The 23,987-nt window shown below is 43.9% G+C and overlaps 1 protein-coding gene and 1 pseudogene across 3 annotated transcripts in view; one reads left to right on the top strand and one right to left on the bottom strand.

The window, feature by feature from the left end:
- MAP2K1 (mitogen-activated protein kinase kinase 1) overlaps positions 1–23,987 on the bottom strand; it is a 111,570-nt gene that overhangs the window by 24,040 nt on the left and 63,543 nt on the right. The window contains exon 1 of one of the 3 annotated variants that reach the window (XM_073996106.1): positions 13,556–13,638. The exons of the other annotated variants lie outside the window; for them this stretch is intronic. Within the exon in view, the coding sequence (XP_073852207.1) occupies positions 13,556–13,595 (40 nt within the window). The 5' untranslated portion in view covers positions 13,596–13,638. Of the gene's footprint in view, positions 1–13,555; positions 13,639–23,987 lie in introns of those variants that run through there. 3 annotated transcript variants of the gene reach the window in all.
- On the top strand, positions 20,627–23,534 carry LOC123574385 (large ribosomal subunit protein eL33-like; annotated as a pseudogene).

The following is a 23,987-nucleotide window of genomic DNA, read 5'->3' as shown; positions in this document are numbered from 1 at the left end:
GGCCAGCTGGTCTCCAACTCCTGACCTCAGGTGATACACTATGCCCGGCCCTGCGGTTTCTCTTTAAAAGGTGGTTTTATAATCAACTATAAAATTCTAACAGGTGCTCTTGAATACAGGTTTCTGATAACTTTAAAGGCTGTGACATCAAAACAGAGGAAAAACTTTCATGACTCATGGAGAGCTGAAATGTTCATGAATATCAAGCAGAACAGGAATTAGCTGCATGAACTGAACTTACAGGAGACTGGTGTAATCTTTTTATTTTTTGCTTAAAATGCTGCTGATTCTTTGTGTTCTTTTTCAGAGTCAAGGAAACTTTTCTTTTGAGCTATTGACAGGTTTTAACAATTTGTTTTTTGAGATGCAGTCTCGCTCTGTTGCCCAGGATGGAATGCAGTAACATGATCTCAGTTCACTGCAACCTCCACCTTTAGGGTTCAAGTGATTCTTCGTTCTCAGACTCCTGAGTAGCTGGGACTACAGGCACACACCACCACGCCCAGCTAATTTTTTGTATTTTTAGTAGAGACGGGGTTTCACCATGTTTGCCAGGCTGGTCTTGAACTCCTGACCTCAAATGATCCACCCACCTCAGCCTCCCAAAGTGCTGTGATTACAGGCAGGAGCCACCACACTTGAACAGGTTTTAACAATAAAGTATACATACGCTCATGAAAAAAAAATGAAGCATATTTCTCTCCACCTGATTTCTCCAGAATTTGGAAACTATGTGGGAGTATTCTTAACTTACGGCAATATAGTTATCAGCATAAGTGCAAAAAAATCTGTTTTCATTCGTAACAGGACACGACTGGAGAAACTGGTTATTTGACCAAGGTTTTGACTAGAATGGTGTGCTTTCCTTTAAGGAATCCAACTTGACTTATAGAGCCAATAAAAGTCCCTTGGGAAAACTGGTCTCATACTTTGTCTACACAGTCCCTGTACAGGGATCATGGCCTGTGATAAGTAAAGAATGTCACTTTCTGATAGGCCCAGGAGCCCCAAGTTATCTTGGGACATCAAGAGGAGATGAATTCACCCAACTCGTATGTATTTGATGGTACAAATCCATGGCTGGGCTTAGCTTTAAAAAAGTCTTATCTGAGAGTCCTTCTACAGAGCAAAGTTTCATCAAAGCCAATTTTAAAAGCCTATGTGAAAAATAATTATTCTTACTGCACTTTATAGAAATAATATGCCCAAGTATAATAAAGCAAATTGGTCCTACTATGATTTGTCTTTAGTAAAAACGGGAAAGTGGAGAGAGAAAAAATCCGTTTCAAAAACTATAGTACAGTTTGTTGTTGTTGTTTGTTTGTTTTTTTTTTCTTGAGACAGAGTTTCACTCTTGTTGCCCAGGCTGGAGTGCAGTGGTGAGGGAGGAGACCATCCCTCATATTGTCTTACACCCAATTTCTGCCTCCAAAGAAAGAAGAAGTAAAAACTAAAAGGCAGAAATGAAATCCACAAGCAGGCGGCCCGGCGCCACACCCTGGGCCTCGAAGTTAAAAGATCGACCCCTGACCTAATCGGTTATGTTATCTATAGATTACAGACAGTGTATAGAAAAGCACTGTGAAAATCCCTGTCCTGTTCTGTTCCTATCTGATTACCGGTGCATGCAACCCCCAGTCACGTACTGGTTGCTTGCTCAATCAATCGGCTCCCAGCCGAATAAAGCCCTTCCTTCTTTAATTCGGTGTCTGAGGCGTTTTGTCTGTGGCTTGTCCTGTTACAGTGGCACAATCTCGGTTCTCTGCAACCTCCGCCTCCCAGGTTCAAGGATTCTCCTGCCTCAGCCTCCCAAGTAGCTGAGTTTGCAGGCATGTGCCACCATGCCCAGCTAATTTTTTTGTATTTTTGGTAGAGATGGGGTTGGCCATCTGTTGGCCAGGCTGGTCTCGAACTCCTGACCTCAGGTGATCCCCACCTCTACCTCCCAAAGTGCTGGGATTACAGGTGTGAGCCACTGTGCCCGGCTAGATTCTAGTCTTACCTAGTTTTTCAACTTTTATCATTTTTTACAGTTTGGACTTAATTCTTAATTTTTCCTGGCTACAAGTCTGTAAAACAATGTTTTTGGACAGGCACGGTGGCTCATGCCTGTAATCCCAGCACTTTGGGAGGCCGAGGTGGGTGGATCAGCTGAGGTCGAGAGTTCAAGACCACAGCCTGACTCAACATGGAGAAATCCAGTCTCTACTAAAAATACAAAATTAGCCGGGCGTGTTGGCACACGCCTGTAATCCCAGCTACTCAGGAAGGCTGAGGGAGGAGAATCGCTTGACTCCGGAAGGCAGAGGTTGTGGTGAGCCAAGATCGCGCCACTGCACTCCAGCCTGGGCAACAAGAGCAAAACTTCGTCTCAAAACAAAAACAAAAACAAACAAACAAACAAAAAAAACAACGTTTTCAATTTTTTTTCTTTTCCTTTTTCCCATTTTTCCTAATTTTAAATTACTGAAAACTAAGCTGTGCTTTCTTAAAGCCCTGTGAACTGAAGCTAGACAACTTCAAAAGAAAATAACAGCATACATAAGCCATTTCATACCTGTATGGACTTCAGAATAATGTGCCCTATATCACTTTTCCAGGATTATTCTTCTGTTTATTGTAGTTTTTGTCCCTTTCTCCCCCTATTTTCTTGTCACAGGACATGAGACCATAACCTGTAAAAATGAGCTTTCCTAGTAACTTGGGACCTACCTGTCTAGGAATAAACTGTCCTAGCCGTGAGAGATCCGATGAAACCTGAGATAAAAGATTCATTTTCTTCTAAAATGCTTTCTCAAAAGTTTTTAAAAAGAAAAGGGGAGAAATGTGAAAGAAAATAAATCTTGGGGTCCCCAAAAATCACTAAGCTAAAGGGAAAAGTCAAGCTGGGAATTGTTTCTGGCGAACCTGCCTCCCATTCTATTCAAAGTCACTGAGATAAAAGCGTATCTGATTGCCTCCTCTGGAGAGGCTGATCAGAAACTCAAAAGAAAACAACCATTTGTCTCTCAGCTACCTGTGACCTGAAAGCCCCCTCCCTGCTTTGAGCAGTCCTGCCTTTCCGGACAGAACCAGTGTACATCTTACATATATTGATTGATGTCTCATGACTCCCTAAAATGTATAAAACCAACCTCTGGCCAGGCGCAGTGGCTCACACCTGTAATCCAAGCAATTTGGGGGGCCGAAGCAGGCGGATCACCAGAGGTCAGGAGTTCGAGGCCAGCCTGGCTAACATGGTGAAACCCCATTTCTACTAAAAATACAAGAAAATAGCCGGGTGTAGTGGCAGGCGCCTGTAATCCCGGCTACTCGGGAAGCTGACGCAGGAGAATCGCTTGAACCCAGGAGGTGGAGGTTGCAGTGAGCCAAGATTGCACCACTGCACTCCAGCCTGGGCGACAAGAGCGAGACTCCATTTAAAAAATTAATTAAAAAACCCCTTCCCTGACCACCTTGGGCACATGTCGTCAGGACCTCCTGAGGCTGTGTCACGGGCATGCATCCTTCACCTAGGCAAAACAAACTTTCTAAATTTACTGAGACCAGTCTCAGATATTTGGGGTTCACACCCCTTCAGTGCCAGGAGGCTCTATACTGTTACATAAATATTCCCTTCATGTTTGACTCTGAAGTACTTACTGTTCAATCAAGATATCTTCCCTTCACGTACATCCTACTGTCCTTCCAGTCTGATTCAGACAAATGAGGGAGAAGGGAAGGCTGCCTAATTCAGATGTATCCCCCTAATTACCTCCCTTCATTACAGGAAGGAGCCCCACCAACAATATACACTATATAAGTTTTGGTGGATTACTCAGAGACTTGGGAATTGTGCTAAGAGGGTCAGGTTGAATCTGGGCTGTGTCTGGGAGGGACCTGTTACACACTGGTTGCTGAGGGGTGGTGTCTTCCTCCTGCCCTCTGGACAAAGCAAAGAAACAAGTGCAGAGCACGCAGAATAAGCAGGAAGGCTGCCTAGAATTCCAATGGCTTTCTGGTCCCTGTTCTTGTCCCATCCCTTCCTGAGCACTGACTACATCTGGCCCTCACGTTCCCTAAGGGCCCCCTGGATCCCTATAAGGAAGTCCCGTGTTCTGTTTACACCGGCTCAAGTTGGTTTCTGTTACGTGTAACCAAGAATCCTCACTGAAACAAAGCCCAGCTCCGAGCTCCCCTGTGAAGCCTCGCCTGACAGCTGTCCACCCACAAGAGTCCCTCTCCTTGGAATCCTTGAGGTTTTTTATCATGTATGTCACTTGTTATGTCAGTACATATGCTACTTTCTTTTAGCCAATTTTTTTCCTGAAAAATCTAAATATTCACAAAAGTAGAGACAATAACCATGTACCTATCACCCATATTCAACAATAATCCATTTTTTTAACCAATCTTTTTTTTTTCTTTTTTGAGACAGAGTCTTGCTCTGTTGCCCAGGGTGGAGTGCACTGGTGCGATTTTGGCTCGCTGCAACCTCCACCTCCCGGGTTCAAGCAATTCTGTCTCAGCCTCCCAAGTAGCTAGGACTACAGGCATATGCCACCACGCCCAGCTAATTTTTGTATTTTTAGTAGAGATGGGGTTTCACCATGTTGGCCAGGCTATTCTCGAACTCCTGACCTCAGGTGATCCACCCACCTCAGCTCCCGAAGTGCTGGGATTACAGGTGTGAGTCACTGTGCCCAGCCCCAATCTTATTTCATTATAACCCCCAGCTCTTTCTTTGCAGAGTGGGAAGGAGTGGAATGTCTTAAGGCAAATCCCAGACCTCATGTGTTAATTCACCCATAAACCTTTCATCTAACTTTTAAAATACAGTCTTGCTTTTCCAACTAAGACTCACAGCTCTAAGAGGATAGGAACTATCTCTTCTGCCTCTTTGGAGCCCAGCATTGTATGCACAATATGTGCTTTTAAATGCCATAACTTCAATGCTATTACACAACACTTGGTCAGAGTTTCATCTGATCCTGAGGACAGTTCCAGGAAGCGGAAAAGGAATTGAGATTACCTCTAAAAGAAGGTAAGATTCACAATAAACAACTCTGCCAGGATCACCCAGGAAGTCAACAGCCAGGCTAGAAGGAAACTTCCCTAAGATTCTATGCACAGCCAGAAAGGTAAAGGGAGAGGACACAGTGGCTCTGAGGTCACTTGGTGGGTAGCAGCTTCTTAGGGATTTGGTGCCTGTTACCACCACCTAATGACAGCCCTGCACACACTTCAGAGGGTGGTAAGCACTTACCTCCAACAGTAAACTTTGAAATGTTTTTTCAAATGAAAAAAGAAAATTCCATCGTGTTTGTTTCCAATTAGTTTGGTCTTATCAAGCCTTATGCTGGTTCCCACCCTCAAACTGAGTTATATCACTAGACTCTATTATTTTATTATTTATTTATTTATAGACAGAGTCTCGCTGTGTCACTCAAGCTGGAGTGCAGTGGCGCAATCTTGACTCACTGCAACCTCCATCTCCCGGGTTCAAACAAGTGTTGTGCCTAAGCCTCCTGGGATTACAGGCGCCCACCACCACGCCCGGCTAATTTTTGTACTTTTAGTTGAGATGGGGTTTCGCCATGTTGGCCAGGCTGGTTTCAAACTCCTGCCCTCCCATGATCCACCTCCCTCGGCCTCCCAAAGTGCTGAGATTACAGGCGTGAGCCACTGTGCCCGGCCTACTCTTGTTGCTCTATGGTGTCGGGCATCATGAGCTAAGTTCTATCTTGCTTTGGGTAGTGGTTAATAAAATTCACTCTGAGTTTCATCCCTATGTGTCCAGATTTCCAAATCAAACCAGCTCTCTTGGGGCTGGGATCCTCCTCAGAAAGTAATCTGTAACTTAGGAAAGGGCAGCCCCAGCCTCAGGTTTCCATTAGAAATGAGGCTTTGTGATCTGAGGAGGAGGAGGACACAGCTCTCCAGGTACAGCCCTGGGGAACGGTCATGGGCCTCAGGCTCCTTCCCACCACAACCACCCCAGGAAGGGCTATGGCCAAGTCTCCCTGCTACTCCCCTACCCATCTTCCCACACCAGTCCGTGCCCTTTACACCACCTCTCTCCCATCTGTCTCTCTCCTGTCCCTTCACTCTGCTACTATCCTAACTCAGACCCCCCTTATCTCTCACTGGCCCATAGCAAAACGGCCTCCTAATTAGCCTCTCCCCTCTCCAGCTCACCTTAGCCACGACAGTAGAGTCCTCTTCCTTAAAGCACAGCGCATCTCACTTCTCTGTGCAGGATCATTCCACTGCTTTTCATTGCCCATGATAAAATCCATTTCCTGAACACAGCAGTGAAGACCCTCCTCACTGCTTCAACTATTTCTTACTTTAATTCTCACCCCTTGCCATCAGGAACCCTTTGTTCTAGATAACTTGAACCACTTGCTATTTCCTGTAAAAACACGTCTGCCTTTTCCTGCCTCTATGCCATGATTCATGCTTCCCTCTACCTGGAATTCCTTTCCCTGACTCTGCCACATATATAACTTCTACCTATGCTTCAAAGCTCAGCTCAAATACCACCTCCTCCATGCTTCCCTAAAGAGATCTAAGCCTCTCTTGAGGAGTGAAGAGACAAACTTACCTGGAGCTATAATCCATCACCGTGAATCTAGCAGATGAAATAGTTCTAAATAAAATAAGACTCACATTTCTAAGAGACCAGCATACTGAATTCTCCACTACTAATGGGCCACTCTGTCTCCCTCCATCTTTAAGGCAGGGCAGTCTAGACATGGTCAAAAGGAATCGCTTCCTGTGTCAGCCACACAGCTATGGGATGGGTGTGATGGGCAAAGGAAGAGAGATGTAGCCAGGAACACCTTGTGAATACCACGGGCAACCTTCTATGTTTCAAGGATCAGACAACAGTCCTTTGTCATACACAGATAGGAACCGTGCTCAGAACAGGACCCTGTGTGTAGCCTCAGGATGGTGGAGGCAGGGGCCACTCTGACTTCTGCTCAGGGATGCCTGGCAGAGGCAGCATAGTTCCTTGGAAAAATTGCAGAAGAAACCACTCAAATCATTACATGTGAGTCTGCTACAAACAGCTTATAAAACAACAAAACCAAACCAAACGAGCCACTTCAGATCTTGCTATCAGTGCCAGCAAGTCTGAATGGAGAGGAAGAATTTAGAGGTTGCAATCCTGACCGTTGCTGCAGACCCCATTTGCTGGAGGCTGTCACTGGGACACCGTAAGATGCTTTGGAGACTCCTAGCTCTCCCCAGGAAAAGGATACAAAAACCGTGGGGTTTTTTTGTTTTTTCTTTTTTTTTTTTTTTTTTTTTTGAGATGGTGTCTTGTTCTGTCATCCAGACTGGAGTGCAGTGGTGTGATCTTGGCTCCCTGCAACCTCCGCCTCCCAGGTTCAAGCGATTCTCCTGCCTCAGCCTCCCAAGTAACTGGGATTACAGGTGCCTGCCACCATGCCTGGCTAATTTTTTTGTACTTTTAGTAGAGACAGGGTTTCACCATGTTGGTCAGGCTGTTTTTGAACTCCTGACCTCAAGTGATCCGCCCATCTTGGCCTCTCAAAGTGCTGGAATTACAGGCGTGAGCCACCGTGCCCAGCCCCAAAACACTTCTTTTTTTTTTTTTTGAGACTAGTCTCGTTCTGTTGCCAGGCTGGAGTGCAGTGACAATCTTGGCTCTTTGCAACCTCTGACTCCCAGGTTCAAGTGATTCTCCTGCCTTAGCCTCCCTAGTAGCTGGGATTACAGGCACGTGCCACCATGCCCGGCTAATTTTTAGTAGAGACAGGGTTTCACTGTGTTGGCCAGGATGGTCTCTATCTCCTGACCTCATGATCCACCCCCCTTGTAATCCCAAAGTGCTGGGATTACAGGTGTGAGCCACTGCGCCCGGCCCAAAAACACTTTCATATAGGCTCTGCAGAAGCCTTAAATCTCATTCTGACCTGAGAGCCCTGTTTTTACATAACTCTCTGACCTAGGGAATAAAGGAACACTTTTGAGGCACACTCCAAGCAGGATGGCCCCAAGGTATAATAAGCTACTCTGGCTCTGAAGAGAGGCATCCAATTATAGTGGGCTATGTACCCCTCAAAAATCTAAGCTGGCGGCTGAACACAGTGGATCACACCTGTAATCCCACACTTAGGAAGGCCCAGACAGGTGGATTACTTGAGCCCAGGAGTTCAAGACCAACCTGGGCAACAGAGAGAGACCCCATCTCTACAAAAGAAAATTTTTTACATTAGCCAGGCATGATGGCACACATCTGTAGTCCTAGCTACTCAGAAGGCTGAGGTGAGAGGATCGCTTGAGCCGGGGAGGTGGAGGATGCAGTGAGCCATGATCGCACCACCACATTCCAGCCTGGGTGACACAGCGAGACCTGTCATTCATTCATTTATACATACATACATACATGTCATACATAAATACATAAAATTTAAAAATCTAGCTTACACATGGTTTCATCAGATAGAAGGAAAAGAAAAACAAGTTGAGTTATAATTTAAAAACTGTTCTTAGCATTTATTGATCTTTATCAGCTAACAACTTCAAGGCAGAAATAATTCACAGGCTCAAGTTGGATGAACTGTGTATTGATCTAAATCATGCAATGCTTTTTCAGGGTCTTAGTCAAAATAAGGCCTTGATAATTAGAGCAGGTTAAGAATGGCAGGGTGGCAATGCAAATTATTGCTTTAAATAGCATGAAAGAGAGCAGTATCCTAGCACCCTCTCCACCTCCAACCATTTTTAACTCACAGCACAACTACCTACTTGGTTCAGCTTTGGATGAAAAGCCTCAATATAAATTTTGGCAGCTAATTCTTTTCAGAGCTCCGGTATCAGGAAAAATAATCCTCTCTCCTACCCATGTCACCTATCATGTTTTCCTTGAGAACTTAAAACTGACGCATTTAAAAGTTTAGTTTTGTGTTTAAATTCTTATTTTATTTTTTTTTGAGACGGAGTCTTGCTCTTGTTACCCAGGCTGGAGTGCAGTGACACAATCTCGGCTCACTGCAACCTCTGCCTCCTGGGTTCAAGCGATTCTCCTGCCTCAGGATCCTGAGTAGCTGGGATTACAGGCGTCTGCCACCATGCCTGGCTTATTTTTTGTATTTTTAGTAGAGACAGTTTTACCACATTGGCCAGGCTGGTCTCGAACCCCTGACCTGAGGTGATCCACCCACCTTGGTCTCCCAAAGTGCTGGGATTACAGGCTATAGCCACCGTAGTTTTGTGCTTAAAAGCCCAATTTTGTGCTTAAATTCTAAAGCTTCCTCTGTCAAGGTATTCTCTTTCCCCTTTTGGTTAGGAAGCTTTTTCTGTAAAGGACCAGAGAGTAAATATTTTTGGCTTTGAGGGCCACACAGTCATCTCTCTCACAAGTAACTACTCAAATTTACCATTACAGCACAAAAGCAGCCACAGACAACATTTACACAAGCATGGCTGTGATCCATTACAATTTATTTATGGACACAATAATCTGAATTTCCGGCCAGGCACAGTGGCACATGCCTGTAATCCCAGCACTTTGGGAAGCCAAGGTGGGTGGATCACTTGAGCCCAGGAGTTCGAGATCAGGCTAGGCAACATAGCAAAGCCCTGTCTCCATTAAAAATACAAAAAAATTAGCAGGCGTGGTGGCACATGCCTGTAATCCCCGCTACTCAGGAGGCTGGGGCACGAGAATATCTTGAACCTGAGGGGCAGAGGTTGCAGTGAGCCGAGATTACGCCACTGCACTCTGGCCTGGGTGACAGAGTGAGACTCGGTCTCAAAAAAATAAAAATAATAATAAATTGAATTTTGTATAATTGTTACATGTCACAAAATTTTGATAACTATTCTTAGCCTGCAAGCCATACAAAAACAGGCAGCAGGCCAAATTTGGCCCATGAACCAGTTTGCTCACACCTGTGTTAACGGCTTGTTGTTTTCATCCTATGTTAGTGTTTTGTCTTTCTGACCCAATGCTTAACAGAATTTGTAGGGGAAAACTTTTTTCAAATTTGCTTGCTTTCAGCACCCATTCATTCTCCGCATCTCCTGGTAACAAAGCCCCTCGTTTTCATTTGGGATACGCTCCTCCCCAGCATCAAGTGTTTCTGCTAGGGTGTTCACCAAGAGGCGCCATCTGTTGTGCCACAGTGGTGAGTGTATAACCCAGGGTGGCCCACCAGGCAACACTAGTCCCCTGGACACAGTGAATGATCCAGGAATGGGCAAGCACTCCAAGCAGAGGCATTGCCAATCAGTGGTTCAAGCGCTGATGTGGATGCCAGGAAGAGTGGGTGGAGTACTTTCCCTGGGATAGGCAGCACTAAGGACTAGATGTGTCTGGGGCTAGTGAGGTCCATCCTGCCTCCAATTAAGAGAATCTGACTGAAAAGGAAGCCCACACAAGAATGAACAAAGATGAGAGGTGACCTGAGGCCATCATTTCAACCTCATATTCATCCCTGCCTTCCGACCTCTTGGTGACCCGAACCATACATCCCCTCTTCTGATTAAGTAATCTTGAGTTGGTCGGGCGCGGTGGCTCAAGCCTGTAATCCCAGCACTTTGGGAGGCCGAGACGGGTGGATCACGAGGTCAGGAGATCGAGACCAGCCTGGCTAACATGGTGAAACCCCGTCTCTACCAAAAAAATGCCAAAAACTAGCCGGGCGAGGTGGCGGGCGCCTGTAGTCCCAGCTACTAGGGAGGCTGAGGCAGGAGAATGGCGTAGACCCGGGAGGCGGAGCTTGCAGTGAGCTGAGATCTGGCCACTGCACCCCAGCCTGGGCAACAGAGCAAGACTCCATCTCAAAAAAAAAAAAAAAAAGTAATCTTGAGTTGGGTTTCTGCCACACCAAAGAATTCTGACTAATAAACTATGTCACTATGTCACATCGGATTCTGTTTGAAAGTTGGCAGGGTAGTGATTCATGCACAAAACAATGATACTGGCTGTGTTCCACTATATACAAGAGTCATTTACAGATATGTCTCTTTCCCATTAGACTCAGCTCCTGGAGGGCACAATTCATTTATGAGCCCATTCTATGCCTAATGAGTAATTCACCTAGTACCTTGCACTTGGCAGGTATTCTATAAATATTTTACAAAACGAATTACTTCTCTTTGATGGGGGAAAAGACTGTGAGGAGGTAGGCGAATAGACACGGAGGAGCATATACCTGTACCTACCTATGACTGTCAGAATGTCACCCAGAGATTTCAGAGAAACTTACTCCCCAAAGGGGTAACAGCTCTATACCCACCCCGACCAACAGCTCACAAATCACATACACCAGGCTAAACTGCACAGATTGCTTCTCCCTTTGAACACCCAGGGGAAATAGAATGCAATGTTCTGTATAATACCAGGACAAATCACAGTGGACCAGTTGAGCTAGCCAAGCTGAACTTATTTTGCCCAAGAAGTCCTGCTCCATTATGGCAGAGACAAATCACTTCAGGAATGAGGGTAAGAACGTGCTTGCCTTTGTCCCCACCTGATGCAGACATATTAGAAATGTAGGAAAGCTACCATGTGTACAACCAAGGCAATGTACCAAACTAGGACCAGGACATACTCACCCAGTTGAAGAAAGATAACCGAAAAATGTTCAAAAGGCTACTACCTCGGTGGAAAAACAGTAACTAAATGGTACCTGAAAACAGCTAACCTTCCTCAAAATACCACGAGGCACTTCTCACTTAAAACTTTGTAAGTACGGGAATACCTACCTTTAAATCACTGACATATTTCTAAGAAGGAATGTATGAATCAAATTGATGTAATTTGCTTGCCTTTTTCAAGATTCTATGAAAACTTATATTTGAAGAATCCTACCTACAGTGAATGCTTTGAAAGAGCAAAACATTGGCCCCAGAGCACCTTTGTTATCTCGGCTCACTGCAAGCTCCACCTCCCGGGTTCACGCCATTCTCCTGCCTCAGCCTCCCAAGTAGCCGGGACTACAGGTGCCCGCCACCTCGCCTGGCTAGTTTTTTTGTATTTTTTAGTAGAGACGGGGTTTCACCATGTTAGCCAGCATGGTCTCGATCTCCTGACCTCGTGATCCACCCACCTCGGCCTTCCAAAGTGCTGGGATTACAGGCTTGAGCCACCGCGCCCGGCCTTGTACATTAGTTTTAATTAGAGCAGGGAACACCCAGAAATCACTTTCAACCTGGACTAGGTAATGGGACCACCAACTAGCCCCCAGCACTGAGCAGGAGAGGATGATGTCCCTTGACATCTGCATGACTGTGGTGAGAGTGGATGCTTCAGAGGCAATGACTCTGGACCCGTCTGGGAGGTCACTGAGCCCATGCCTACCCCCTAAACGAGGCTAGGAGAGGAGAGTTGGCCCAGCAGCAATAGCACTGTTACAGTTGTATGCCAGGGAGCTATTTTTCTGCCTGAGTGAGCCAACCTCCTAACCAGAGTAGCCTTGGTTCCTACCCTACCGTGGTTTGTAGGATCAGCTTTTCAAAGGACTCTCTGAACTTCCCTTGGATCCTTCTAATGAATAAGTTTTAAGAAGCTTAAACCAAGTCAGGCTGGTTTCTGTTGCTGGTAATCATAAAAACCTCTACCAATTTATCTAAGCAACATGTAAAATGCATGAAGTGCCTACTACGTGTCAAGCACTATTCTAAGTGCTTTGTATGTGTTAATTAATCTGCACATAACCCTTTAGGTAGGTTCTGTTTTCTCTATTTTCCTGAGGTTTGGAGAAGTTAAATGAGTCATCCAAGGTTACACAATAAGTAGCACAGTCACGATTTGAACGTTCAACTTTATCATTGTGATAGAGTGGAAAAATAGGGGCTACCATATTTCATAGCTCCTCCCAACAAGAGATGGAGACTTCACTCTACTTTTTAAATCTTGGCTTGAAACACATGACTTGCTTTAGCCAACAGGACATGAACAAACGTGACATAAGCAGAGGCTTAAAGGGTACTTGAGTACTAAGGTTTACCCCCACTTGCTACTGGAAGAAACCAGGGCTTTAGCCTCACAGAGGATGGAGAAAGAGGACCTGCCAACCCACAGAAAAAGTAATAAATTGTATAAAGTAGTAAATTGTTATTTTAATCTACTAAGTTTTGGAGGCTTGTTACATAGCAAATGGTAATTGAAATAATCAAGTCTAGCCTAGCAGCTGATGCCTGTAGTCTCAGCACTTCGGAAGGCTGAGGCAGGAGAATTGCTTTAGCCTAGGAGGCCAAGGCTACAGTGAGCCATGACTGCACCACTGCACTCCTAGTCTGGACACCACAGCGAGACCCTGTCTCAAAAAGAAAAAGAAAAAAACACTAAGCTATCTCCAGCAAATAAATATCAACAAATAAGAACAAACAAAAATTTGAGGCAGAGAAAAGACCTCTTTACTCTTCCCTATTTTTCCTAAAGGATAGAAGAAGAAATGAAGTTGAAATTTCATCAGGGAAGAATATATTTAGACCAGAGGTAGAACTGGCCATGAGGAAGCCCATACGCAGGGACAAGGAGACTGTTCTCTCTCATTTTCACCTGAACTCAGGTTTCCAGGAATCATTTACTCACTGTGCTGCTTGCTCGGGAACTGCTTGTGCACAAGTACCATTCCACAGTCCAGGCCTTACAGTTAATTCTTCCAGGGCTTCTGCAGAAGACTTGTAAACAACAGGAGTCTGAAATGCTGAGCAGCCAGGCCAGCCCACACAGAAGACCTTCTAGTGACTTGCCTTTCTTGGCTGTGCAAGTGGTAAACTCTCCACTAAAGACATCTGTTCAGAGACCCATCTGGCTCACAAAGCAGCTCTTCATGCCAAAGAGCAACAATTGGTGAAGTCAGAAAAGAAAGCCCTAAGATGGTGGGGGCAGCACTAGGCGGAAGGGAAAAGAAAGCTGGTTGTTCCAGGAATGTGCTGAAACCTCCCTCTCCTTGGAGCAGAAATAAAGTTAGAGCTCTTCATTGGAAAACACAGGGCATGCTCCATAGTAGGTACATAGTAGAGAAAAACACAGGACTACAAAGAAACACTGTATTAAGAGCAAGAGACACGGGTCCTTCGCCCAGTTTCACAAGTTGACTCCTGTGTGTTCTGGCACAAGTTAATCATACATCCAACCATGTAACAAACCTTCAAAGAACAACTGTTTTCTACTATCATCTTCAGGACTGAAGATACATACACAGCAATTAGACATGTTCCCAGATTTGAAGAAACTTACAGGTTAATGAGAGACAAATAGATGAACTTCCTATTTTACACATATAGAAACCAAAGCTCAGGTTTTAATCACTCTGGTTTTTAGTTTCCTTACAAATCATATAAAGAAACAGGGAAGGCAATTAGCATTTGTTAGAGCTTTGTATATGCAAAACACTTTGCCAGTTGCTTTCCATATGTAATTTCTTAATCCTCACAGCAACCTCTGAATAGGCACGCAGACTCCATTTCACAGAGGATGGGATGCCTTTACTCCACCAGATGCTCCTACAACACTGACCTCACTCGTCCTTCCACAGTGGTAGACTGCATATGTCAACTGCAGCCTAGAACATAACTCCGTACTTAAGAAATGTTCATTTCTCCTCTCCTTTCAGCTACTCCTATTTCCTAGAAACTAATACATTAGGCCGGGTGTGGTGGCTCACGCCTGTAATCCCAGCACTTTGGGAGGCCGAGACGGGCGGATCACGAGGTCAGGAGATCGAGACCATCCTGGCTAACACGGTGAAACCCCGTCTCTACTAAAAAATACAAAAAACTAGCCAGGCGAGGTGGCGGGCGCCTGTAGTCCCAGCTACTGGGGAGGCTGAGGCGGGAGAATGGCTTGAACCCAGGAGGCGGAGCCTGCAGTGAGCCGAGATCTGGCCACTGCACTCCAGCCTGGGCGACAGAGCGAGACTCTGTCTCAAAAAAAAAAAAAAAAAAATTACCTGGGTGTGGTGGTGGGCACCTGTAGTCCTAGCTACTTGGGAGGCTGAGGCAGCAAAATGGCGTGAACCTGGGAAGTGAAGTTTGCAGTGAGCCAAGATCGTGCCACTGTACTCCAGCCTGGGCGAAACAGAGCAAAAACTCCGTCTCAGAAAAAGAAAAAAAAAAAGAAACTAGTACATTAAAGTATTCTAACATGGAACTCAGAGGTCTTAAAAAGCCACAGATTAAGGACTAAACTGCTGGAAAAACTGTTTCCCCCTCAAACCAATGACTACTTCTTATTGATGCTTTCTTGTCAGTAGAAAGAGGACAAGATGGCAGCCAATACACTTAGAAAGCAGGTGGCTTTCTATATTTAGCACTCTTTTTTTCTTTTGGAGACAGAGTTTCCCTCTTGTTGCCCAGGCCGGACATGGCGCAATCTCAGCTCACTGCAACCTCTGCCTCCCGGGTTCAAGCAATTCTCCTGACTCAGCCTCCCAAGTAGCTGGGATTATAGGCGCCCACCACCACGCCCAGCTTAATTTTTGTATTTTTAGTAGATGGGGATTTCACCATGTTGGCCAGGCTGGTCTCGAACTCATGACCTCAGGTGATCCACCAACCTTGGCCTCCGAAAGTGCTGGGATTACAGGTGTGAACAGCCGTACCCAGCCTACAGTTAGCATTTTAAGTGTATACTTTCATGCACTTTCAAAAATGTTTACACCTGTGAACCTATTACCACAAACAAGATTTAGTATTTCTATTACTCCAGAAAAGTTCCCTTACGCACTTTGATGTTAAACTATCCCCACCTCTAGACCCTCAGGCAGTCACTGATCTGCTATATGTTACTGTGGACTGTCTGTTCTAAAATTTCGTATTAGCAGGCTCTCACAGTATGTACTCTTCTGTACAGGGCTTCTTTCCCTTAGCATGTTTCTGAGATTCACTGAAGTTATATGTATCAATAGTTTGTTTTTATTGCTGAGTTGTACTCCATTGTTTGAATATATCAGTATATACCCACTCATCTGGTAATAAATATTTTTGTTGCTTCTAATTTGGGGCAATTATAAACAAAGCTGCTATGAACATTTGTGTAACAAGTCCTTGCACGAGCTAATGTTTTCATTTATCTTAGGTAAATACCAATAAGTGCAGTTGATGGTGGTGTAATTTAATTTTAAAACAAATTTTAATACCTGTTTTCCAAAATGGTTGTCCTCTCTCTGAATGTTTTTAAGAATTTATTACTGGTGTTCAGCAACTTATTTTACAGCTTTACTGATATGTAATTTTCATATAATAAACTACATACACTTAAAGCGTACCATTTAATGTGTGTGTGTGTAAAACCATCACCACAATCAAGATAATAAACATGTCCATCACACCCAAAAGCTTCCTCTTGTTCCTTTGTAATTGTTTCCTTTCTCTCCTGCCCTCAGTACCTGGGCAACCACCGATTTGCATTTTGTCCCTAAAGATAAGTTTGTAGTTTCTAGAATTTTACATAAATGGAATCATGTGTATCCTTTTTTGTCTTACTTCTCTCATTCAGCATAATTCTCTTTAGATTCATCCAGGTCTTGTTGCATGTGTCAATGGTTTCTTCTTTCTACTGCTAAGTAGTATGCCATAGTATGGAAATACCATAATTTATTTATCCATTCAATTGTTAATGGATATCTTTTGGCTATTACAAATAAAACTACTATGTATGTGTATGTACAAGTATCTGAATGGGCATATTCCTTCATTTCTTTACAGTAAATTCTAGGAGTGAAATAGCTAAATGTATATTCAGTAAATGCTTAACATCTTTGAAACTGATAAACTGTTTTCCAACATGATTATACCATTTTACATTCCTACCAGCAGTGTAAAGTATCTTTATTAAAGTTCTCTAGTAAAGTGTCTGTTCAAATCTTTTACCTATTTGTATTGAGTTGTTTCTTTTTACTAAGTTATAAGAGGTCTTCATCAAATATTCTAGATAAAGTTCTTTGTCAGATATATGTTTTGCCAATATCATCTCTTGGTCTGTGGCTTGTCTTTCCATTTCTGTCAGTGTCTTTCCACCACTCCCCACCCCCACCAGACAAGGTCTTGCTCTGTCCTCCAGGCTGGAGTGAAAGATTATGGCTCACTGCAGCCTCGAACTCCTGGGCTCAAGCAATCCTCCTGCCTCAGCCTCCCAAGTAGCTGGGACCATAGGCGCACACCATCAGGCCCAGCTAAATTATTCTTTTTTTAGTAGAGATGATGTCTTGTTATATAGACCAAGCAACCCTTCTGCCTTAGCCTTCCAAAGTGCTGGGACTATAGGTATGAGCCACCACACATCAGCCCTGTCAGTATCTTTTGAGAATCAAATATTTTAGGTATAGACAAAATTCTCAATTGATTGATTTTTCTACCTAGGGCATGCCTTCTCCCATTTAAAAACTGCCAAAACATGGGTCACTAAGATAGTCTCCAGTGCTTTCCTCTAGAAGTTTTTATAGCCTTAACTCTTACAGTTAGACCTATGATCTACAGTGAGTTAACTTTTGAATATGGTATGTGGTAATAGGTAATGGTCAAGGTTCATCTTTGTGCATATGCATACCTAATTGTTCCAGCATCATGTGTTAAAAAGATTATCCTTCCCCTATTGAACTACCTTGGAATTTCATCTGCCAAAAATCAATTGACTATATAGGTATGTGTCTAATTCTGGACTCTTCATTCTGTTCTACTGACTTATTATGTTTGTCTTTACACCAATACAACACTCTATAACTATAGCTTTATAATAATTTTCTTTTTTTTTCCTTTTTTTAAAGAGACAGGGTCTCCTTATGCTGCCCAGACTAGAGAGCAGTGGCTATTCATAGGTGTGATTCCACTACTAATCAGCACTGGAGTTTTGACCTGTTCCACTTCCAACCTGGGTCAGTTCACCCTTCCCTAGGTAACCTGTTAGTCTTCTGTTCATGGGAGGTCACCACATTGATGCTGAACTTAGTGCAGACACCCAACTGGCATTAACACACTACAGCCCAGAACTCCTGGGCTCAAGTTATCCTACCGCCTCAACCTCCCAAGGAGCTGTGACTGCAGGTGTGCACCACCACACCTAGCTATAATAAATCTTAAAATCAGGTAGTCTAAGTCCCCAGCTTTTTCTTTTCTCAATGTTGTCTTAGCTATTCCAGGTCCTTTGCATTTTCATGTAAATTTTAGATATAATTTGTTAATTTGACAAAAAAGGCTTCTGGGATTTTCAATATGATGGCTTTAAATCTACAGATCAATTAATATATCAATTGCCTACATAGCAATCATAGGGTTAGCACTTAAAGCAAAACTGTTACCTTAACAACACGAGTCTTCTCATCAATAATATATTTATTCATGTCTTCTTTAAATTCTCCATTTATTTAGGCCTTCTTTAATTTATTTAGGTCTTCTTTAAATCTTCTTAGGAATGTTTTGTGGTTTCTGGTATTAAGGTTTTGATATCTTTTGTCAAATGTGTCCCTCAGTATTTCCTATTTTTTGATATTATGGTAAACTGTGTTTTTTTCTCACATCAATTCCCAGTTGTTTACTACCAGCACAGCCCCTCTTTTCCTGAGACTCCAGTTACTTGTATGTTCATCAGCATGACATTGTCTTACCTGCCTCTGAAATTGGCCCATAGGTCTCATTCTTTTCTTGCCCTTTCCCCCAGACTCCAATTACATGTAACTTAGACTACTTGAATCTTGTCCCAGAGGTCTCTGAGGTTCTGCTCTTTATCTCTTTCTAGTCTTTTCCTCTTTGTGCTTCAGTTTCTATAGCTCTATTACAGCATCTTCAGGTTAACTGGTCCTTTCTTATGTAGGGACTAATCTGCACAAGAAAATCAATTTTTCACTTCAGATACTGAAATTTTCATCCATAGAAATTTCACGGTTCTGGCCAGGCACGGTGGCTCACGCCTGTAATCCCAGCACTTTGGGAGGCCAAGGCAGGTGGATCACGAGGTCAGGAGATCCAGACCATCCTGGCTAACATGGTGAAACCCCCTCTCTACTAAAAATAAAAATACAAAAAAATTAGCCGGGTGTGGTGGCGGGTGCCTGTAGTCCCAGCTACACGGGAAGCTGAGGCTGGAAAATGGCCTGAACCTGGGAGGCGGAGCTTTCAGTGAGCCGAGATCCTGCCACTGCACTCCAGCCTGGGCGACAGAGCGAGACTCCGTCTCAAAAAAAAAAAAAAAAAAAAAAAGAAAGAAATTTCACGGTTCTTTTTATCCTCCATTTCTCTGCCTATATACTCATCTTTCCCTTTAAATACTTGCGCATATATTTATAACATCTCTTCTGTTTTTTTTCTTTTTTTTTTTTTTTTTAAGTACAGATGGGGTTTCACTATGCTGCCCAGGCTGGTCCACCACACCTGGCCTCATATCTCTTAAAGTCATTTTCTGCTAATTCCATTATCTCTTTCATTTCTGGATCTCTTCCTACTGATTGATTTTTCTTTTGGTATGGCTTGGCTTTTCCTGCCTCTTTGCCAGTCTGGTAATTGTTTTTATTAGATGCTGGACACTGAATTTGAGTGTTTGGATTCTGTTGTCTTCGAGTGTTAAACTTTGTTTTGCCATGTTGTTAAGTAACTTGTAGATCAGACTGACCTTTCAGAGACTTGTTTTATTGGACAGCTTTTAAAAACTTTTCCCTGGAGCCAGTTTAACCTGGTAACTAAGGTGACTTTTCTGGGGTCTCTATTGCGTTTCATTTATGTTCAATTATGGCTTTCCATTCTGAATGGTTGGAACTTGAACTTCTCACAGCCCCGTGTAAACTCCGGGAATTGTTCAACATATAGCTCCTTGGTAATTTTCTGTCCGGTCTGATGGACTTTCACCCTGCACATGTGCAGATCAGCATTCACCAACAGACTTGAGGGGATTTATACGCCAGATGCAGTGGCTTATACCCGTAATCCCAGCACTTTGGGAGGCTGAGGCAGGAGGACTACCTGAGTCCAGGAATTTGAGACCAGCCTGGGCAACAGAGCCAGATCCCTACTCCACAAAAAATCTAAAAATTATCCAGACGTGGTGATGCACATCTGTAGTCCCAGCTACTTGGGAGGCTGAGGTGGCAGGATTGCTTGAGCCTGGGAGTTCAAGGCTGCAATGAGCTGAGATCGAGCCACTGTGCTCCAGCCAAAGTAACAGAGCAAGTTCCTGTCTCAAAAAAGGGGGATGGGGGTGGGATTTAAGAAGTACTTCCAGGCAAAAAGCTGAAGCAATCATAGGGATTACTGCTTCTGTTTCTTATCTCTCACTGATCACAGTCCTACCTTATCTGTTGTTCAGAGTCTGATTACAACTGTTTCACATGTATGTTTTTCAGTTTTATAGCTGTTTATGGTGAAAGGGCAAGTCCTTCACCAGTAACTCCTAATAATTTCAGAAGAGGAAGTCTAGTTTTCTTTTTAAATGTTAGCTCTGAGTTTCCTCGGCTCTTGTCAGAATAGTGGCTAGTTTTGTTTTTTTTTTAGACAGAGTTTCGCTCTTGTTGCCCAGGCTGGAGTGCAATGGCGCAATCTCGGTTCACCGCAACCTCTGCCTCCCAGATTCAATCGATTTTCCTGTCTCAGCTTCCCACACAGCTGGGATTACAGGCATGCACCAACACGCCCGGCTAATTTTTTGTATTTTTAGTAGAGATGGGGTTTCTCCATGTTGGTCACGTTGGTCTACAACTCCCAAACTCAGGTAATCCACCCGCCTCGGCTTCCCAAAATACTGGGATTACAGGTGTGAGCCACCGCGCCCAGCCAATAGTCTGTAGTTCTTAACAATGCAGTTTGACAGCCCCAGGTTGAAATTAATAGATGCACAAAACTGAACCATATGTACAAGCTGTAAGCTGGTCATGCAAATTCCAACTACAAGTCTATCACGGACAGAAATTTTTCAATATTTTGAGAAATTTTCCCTGGAATGAGAGGGAACACTTGTACAACTTTCTTCTTTGTGCTTCATTTTCTATTTCTTTCCTCCCCACAAATCCCACTAGGGACAAGCTGCCATTACTCCTCTTTCTAGACAGCCCACCTAGCTACTCATTCTACCCCCAATGCACTGTTTCCCAAAGTATGCCTATGGACCACAGCATAAGAACTAGCACTTAACTTAAGAACCAGTGTCTAGCACATCATATAACATGGATGAACTATGAAGACATTATTCTAACTAAAACAAGACAGTACCTAAAGGACAAATACTGCATAATTCCACTCATATGAGGTACCTAGAGTAGTCAAACTCATAGAGATAGAAGGTAGATTGGTGGTTTCCAACGGATGGGGAAAGGGGGAAATAGTGGGGGTTTTTTTGTTTTGTTTTTTTTGAGATGGAGTCTTGCTCTGCCGCCCAGGCTGGAGTGCAGTGGCACAATCTCAGCCCACTGCAACCTCTGCCTCCCAGGTTCAAGGCATTCTCATGCCTGTCCTCTCAAGTACCTGGGATTACAGGTGTGTGCCACCACGCCTAGCTAATTTTTGTAGTTTTAGTAAAGACGGGGTTTTCGCCATGTTGGCCAGTCTGGTCTCGAACTCCTGACCTTGGATGATCTGCCCACCTCGGCCTCCCAAAGTGCTGGGATTACAGGTGTCAGTCACCACACCTGATGAGAGCTGTTAAATAGATACAGAGCTTGAGGTCCGCAAGATGAAAAAAGTTCTGGAGATGGATGGTGGCGATGGCTGCACAACAATTTGAATATACTTAAAGCCTCTGAACTATACACTGAAAACTTGAGAAAATGGTAAACTTTATGTATGTATTTTTTTACAATTAAACTTTTTTTTTTTTTTTTTTTTGGAGACAGAGTCTCTGTTGACCAGGCTAGAGTGCAATGGCATGATCTCAGCTTACTGCAACCTCTGCCCCTCAGGTTCAAACAATTCTCTTGCCTAAGCTACCTGAGTAGCTGGGATTACAGGCATGTGCCACCACGCCCAGCTAATTTTTGTATTTTTAGTAGAGACAGGGTTTCACCATGTTGGCCAGGCTTGTTTCAAACTCCTGACCTCAAGTGATCCACCCGCCTCGGCCTCCCAAAATGCTGGGACTACATGCATGAGCCACTATGCCCAGCTAATTGCCTATTTTTAAATTTTCAGGTCCCTGTGCCCTACCCCAGACCTACTGAATCAGAACACCCTCCAACACTTGCAAACACTGTCATAATTAAGTGACCTTGACCTGAAAGCTCAGTATCTGGAAGAAGTAAGACTAACAAAAAGAACACTAGGGGAGAGAAGGGGGACGTTAAAAAAAAAATGCATCCAGGAGTCAGCCATGTCAAAGGTGGCTCCACTTAGTGCTCAGCTTGCTCACCTGTGATGTATCACCTACTCTATGGGGTTTGTAAGCTGTCCATTCAGTTCCACCAGCCCACCCTAGTCCACTCATCCCCTCTTCAGCTCTCCTCCCTACACCAGTCACTGTTGACAGTGCTGCGGCAGAAGGGACATGGCCGACAGCACTATGTTTACCAATTTCCTGTTCTCTGGCTTCATCTTTTTAAAAAGCAACTATACCAAGGTATAATTTATATACTATAAAATGCAGTCACATTAGTGGACAGTTGACTTTCAGCGAATGTATATACCCATGTATCCATCACCATTGTCAAGATGTAACATTTGCCCTTCCTACCATCTTGGATCCTATGGAGGTCTGCTGGGAACAGGACTTCTAAAAGGAAATATGTGGAAGGCTGTGGTGCAAGGCCATTTTTGCTGGCTATAAGCAGGGTATCTGGAACCAAAGGGAGCAGACAGTTCTTCCTAAAGTTGAAAGTGTTTATGCCCGAGATGAAACACAATTCTATTTGGGCAAGAGATGCGCTTACGAATACAAAGCAAAGAACAATACAGTAACTCCTGGCGGCAAACCAAACAACACCAGAGTAATCTGGAGAAAGGTAACTTGGGCCCACAGAACCAGTGGCATAGTTTGTGCCAAATTCTGAAGTTCTCTTCCTGGTAAGGAATCCAAGTGATGTTGTACCCCTCAAGGATTTTTTTTTTTTTTTTAGACAGAGTCTCACTCTTGTCACCCAGGATGGAGAGCAGTGGCGCGATCTCGGCTCACTGCAACCTCCGCCTCCTGGGTTCAAGCCTCTCCTCCCTCGGCCTCCTGAGTAGCTGGGATTACAAGCACCTGCCACCACGCCCGGCTAATTTTCTGTACTTTTAGTAGAGACGAGGGTTCGCCATGTTGGCCAGGCTGGTCTCGAACTCCTGACCTCAGGTGATCCGCCCGCCTCAACCTCCCAAAATGCTGGGATTACAGGCGTGAGCCACCGCGCCCAGCCCCCCTCAAGGATTTAAACTAATGAGAAGTCAGTAAATATAAGTGGATTTGTGCTCTTGAAAAAAAAAAAAGATGTAACATTTGTGTCACCCCAAAAAGTTCCTTCATGCCCCTTTAATCTCTCCCTAGACCCCTCAGGCAACCACTGATCTACTTTCTGCCACTATGGATTTGTTGTTATTCTCTCTGTAATTTCATATAAATGGAAATAGTTTGGGCTGTTTTGTGTCTGGCTTCTTTCACTCAGCATAAATGTTCCTGAAATTCAACATTACGTGTATCAGTAGTCTGTTCATTTTTATTGTTGAAGAGTATTCTATTGTATAGATATACAACAATTTGTTTCTCTCTTTGCCTGTTGAAGGATATTTCAGTTGTTTCTACAAGAAATACAGCTTCTTTAAATATTTGTGTGGATATATGTTATCTTTTATCTTGGACAAATGCCTAAGATGGTATGCTCACATGGTTAAGACTATGTGTACCTTTATTAAAATAAATGTTTATTTATTTTTTAATGTGTTTTGTTGTTGTTCCGGTTGTTGTTTTGAGACGGCATCTTGCTCTGTCGCCCAGGCTGGAGTGCAGCAGTGCAATCTCAGCTTACCACAACCTCCACCTCCTGGGTTCAAGCAATTCTCCTGCGTTAGCCTCCCAAGTAGCTGGGATTACAGGAGCTCGCCACCATGGCTGGCGGCTAATTTTTGTATTTTTA

Source organism: Macaca fascicularis, chromosome 7 (genome assembly GCF_037993035.2).
Source record: "Macaca fascicularis isolate 582-1 chromosome 7, T2T-MFA8v1.1".
In the NCBI taxonomy this organism is placed as follows: Eukaryota; Metazoa; Chordata; class Mammalia; order Primates; family Cercopithecidae; genus Macaca; species Macaca fascicularis.
The sequence above is the reverse complement of the archived record's forward strand: the minus strand, read 5'-3'. Positions and strand labels throughout refer to the sequence as shown.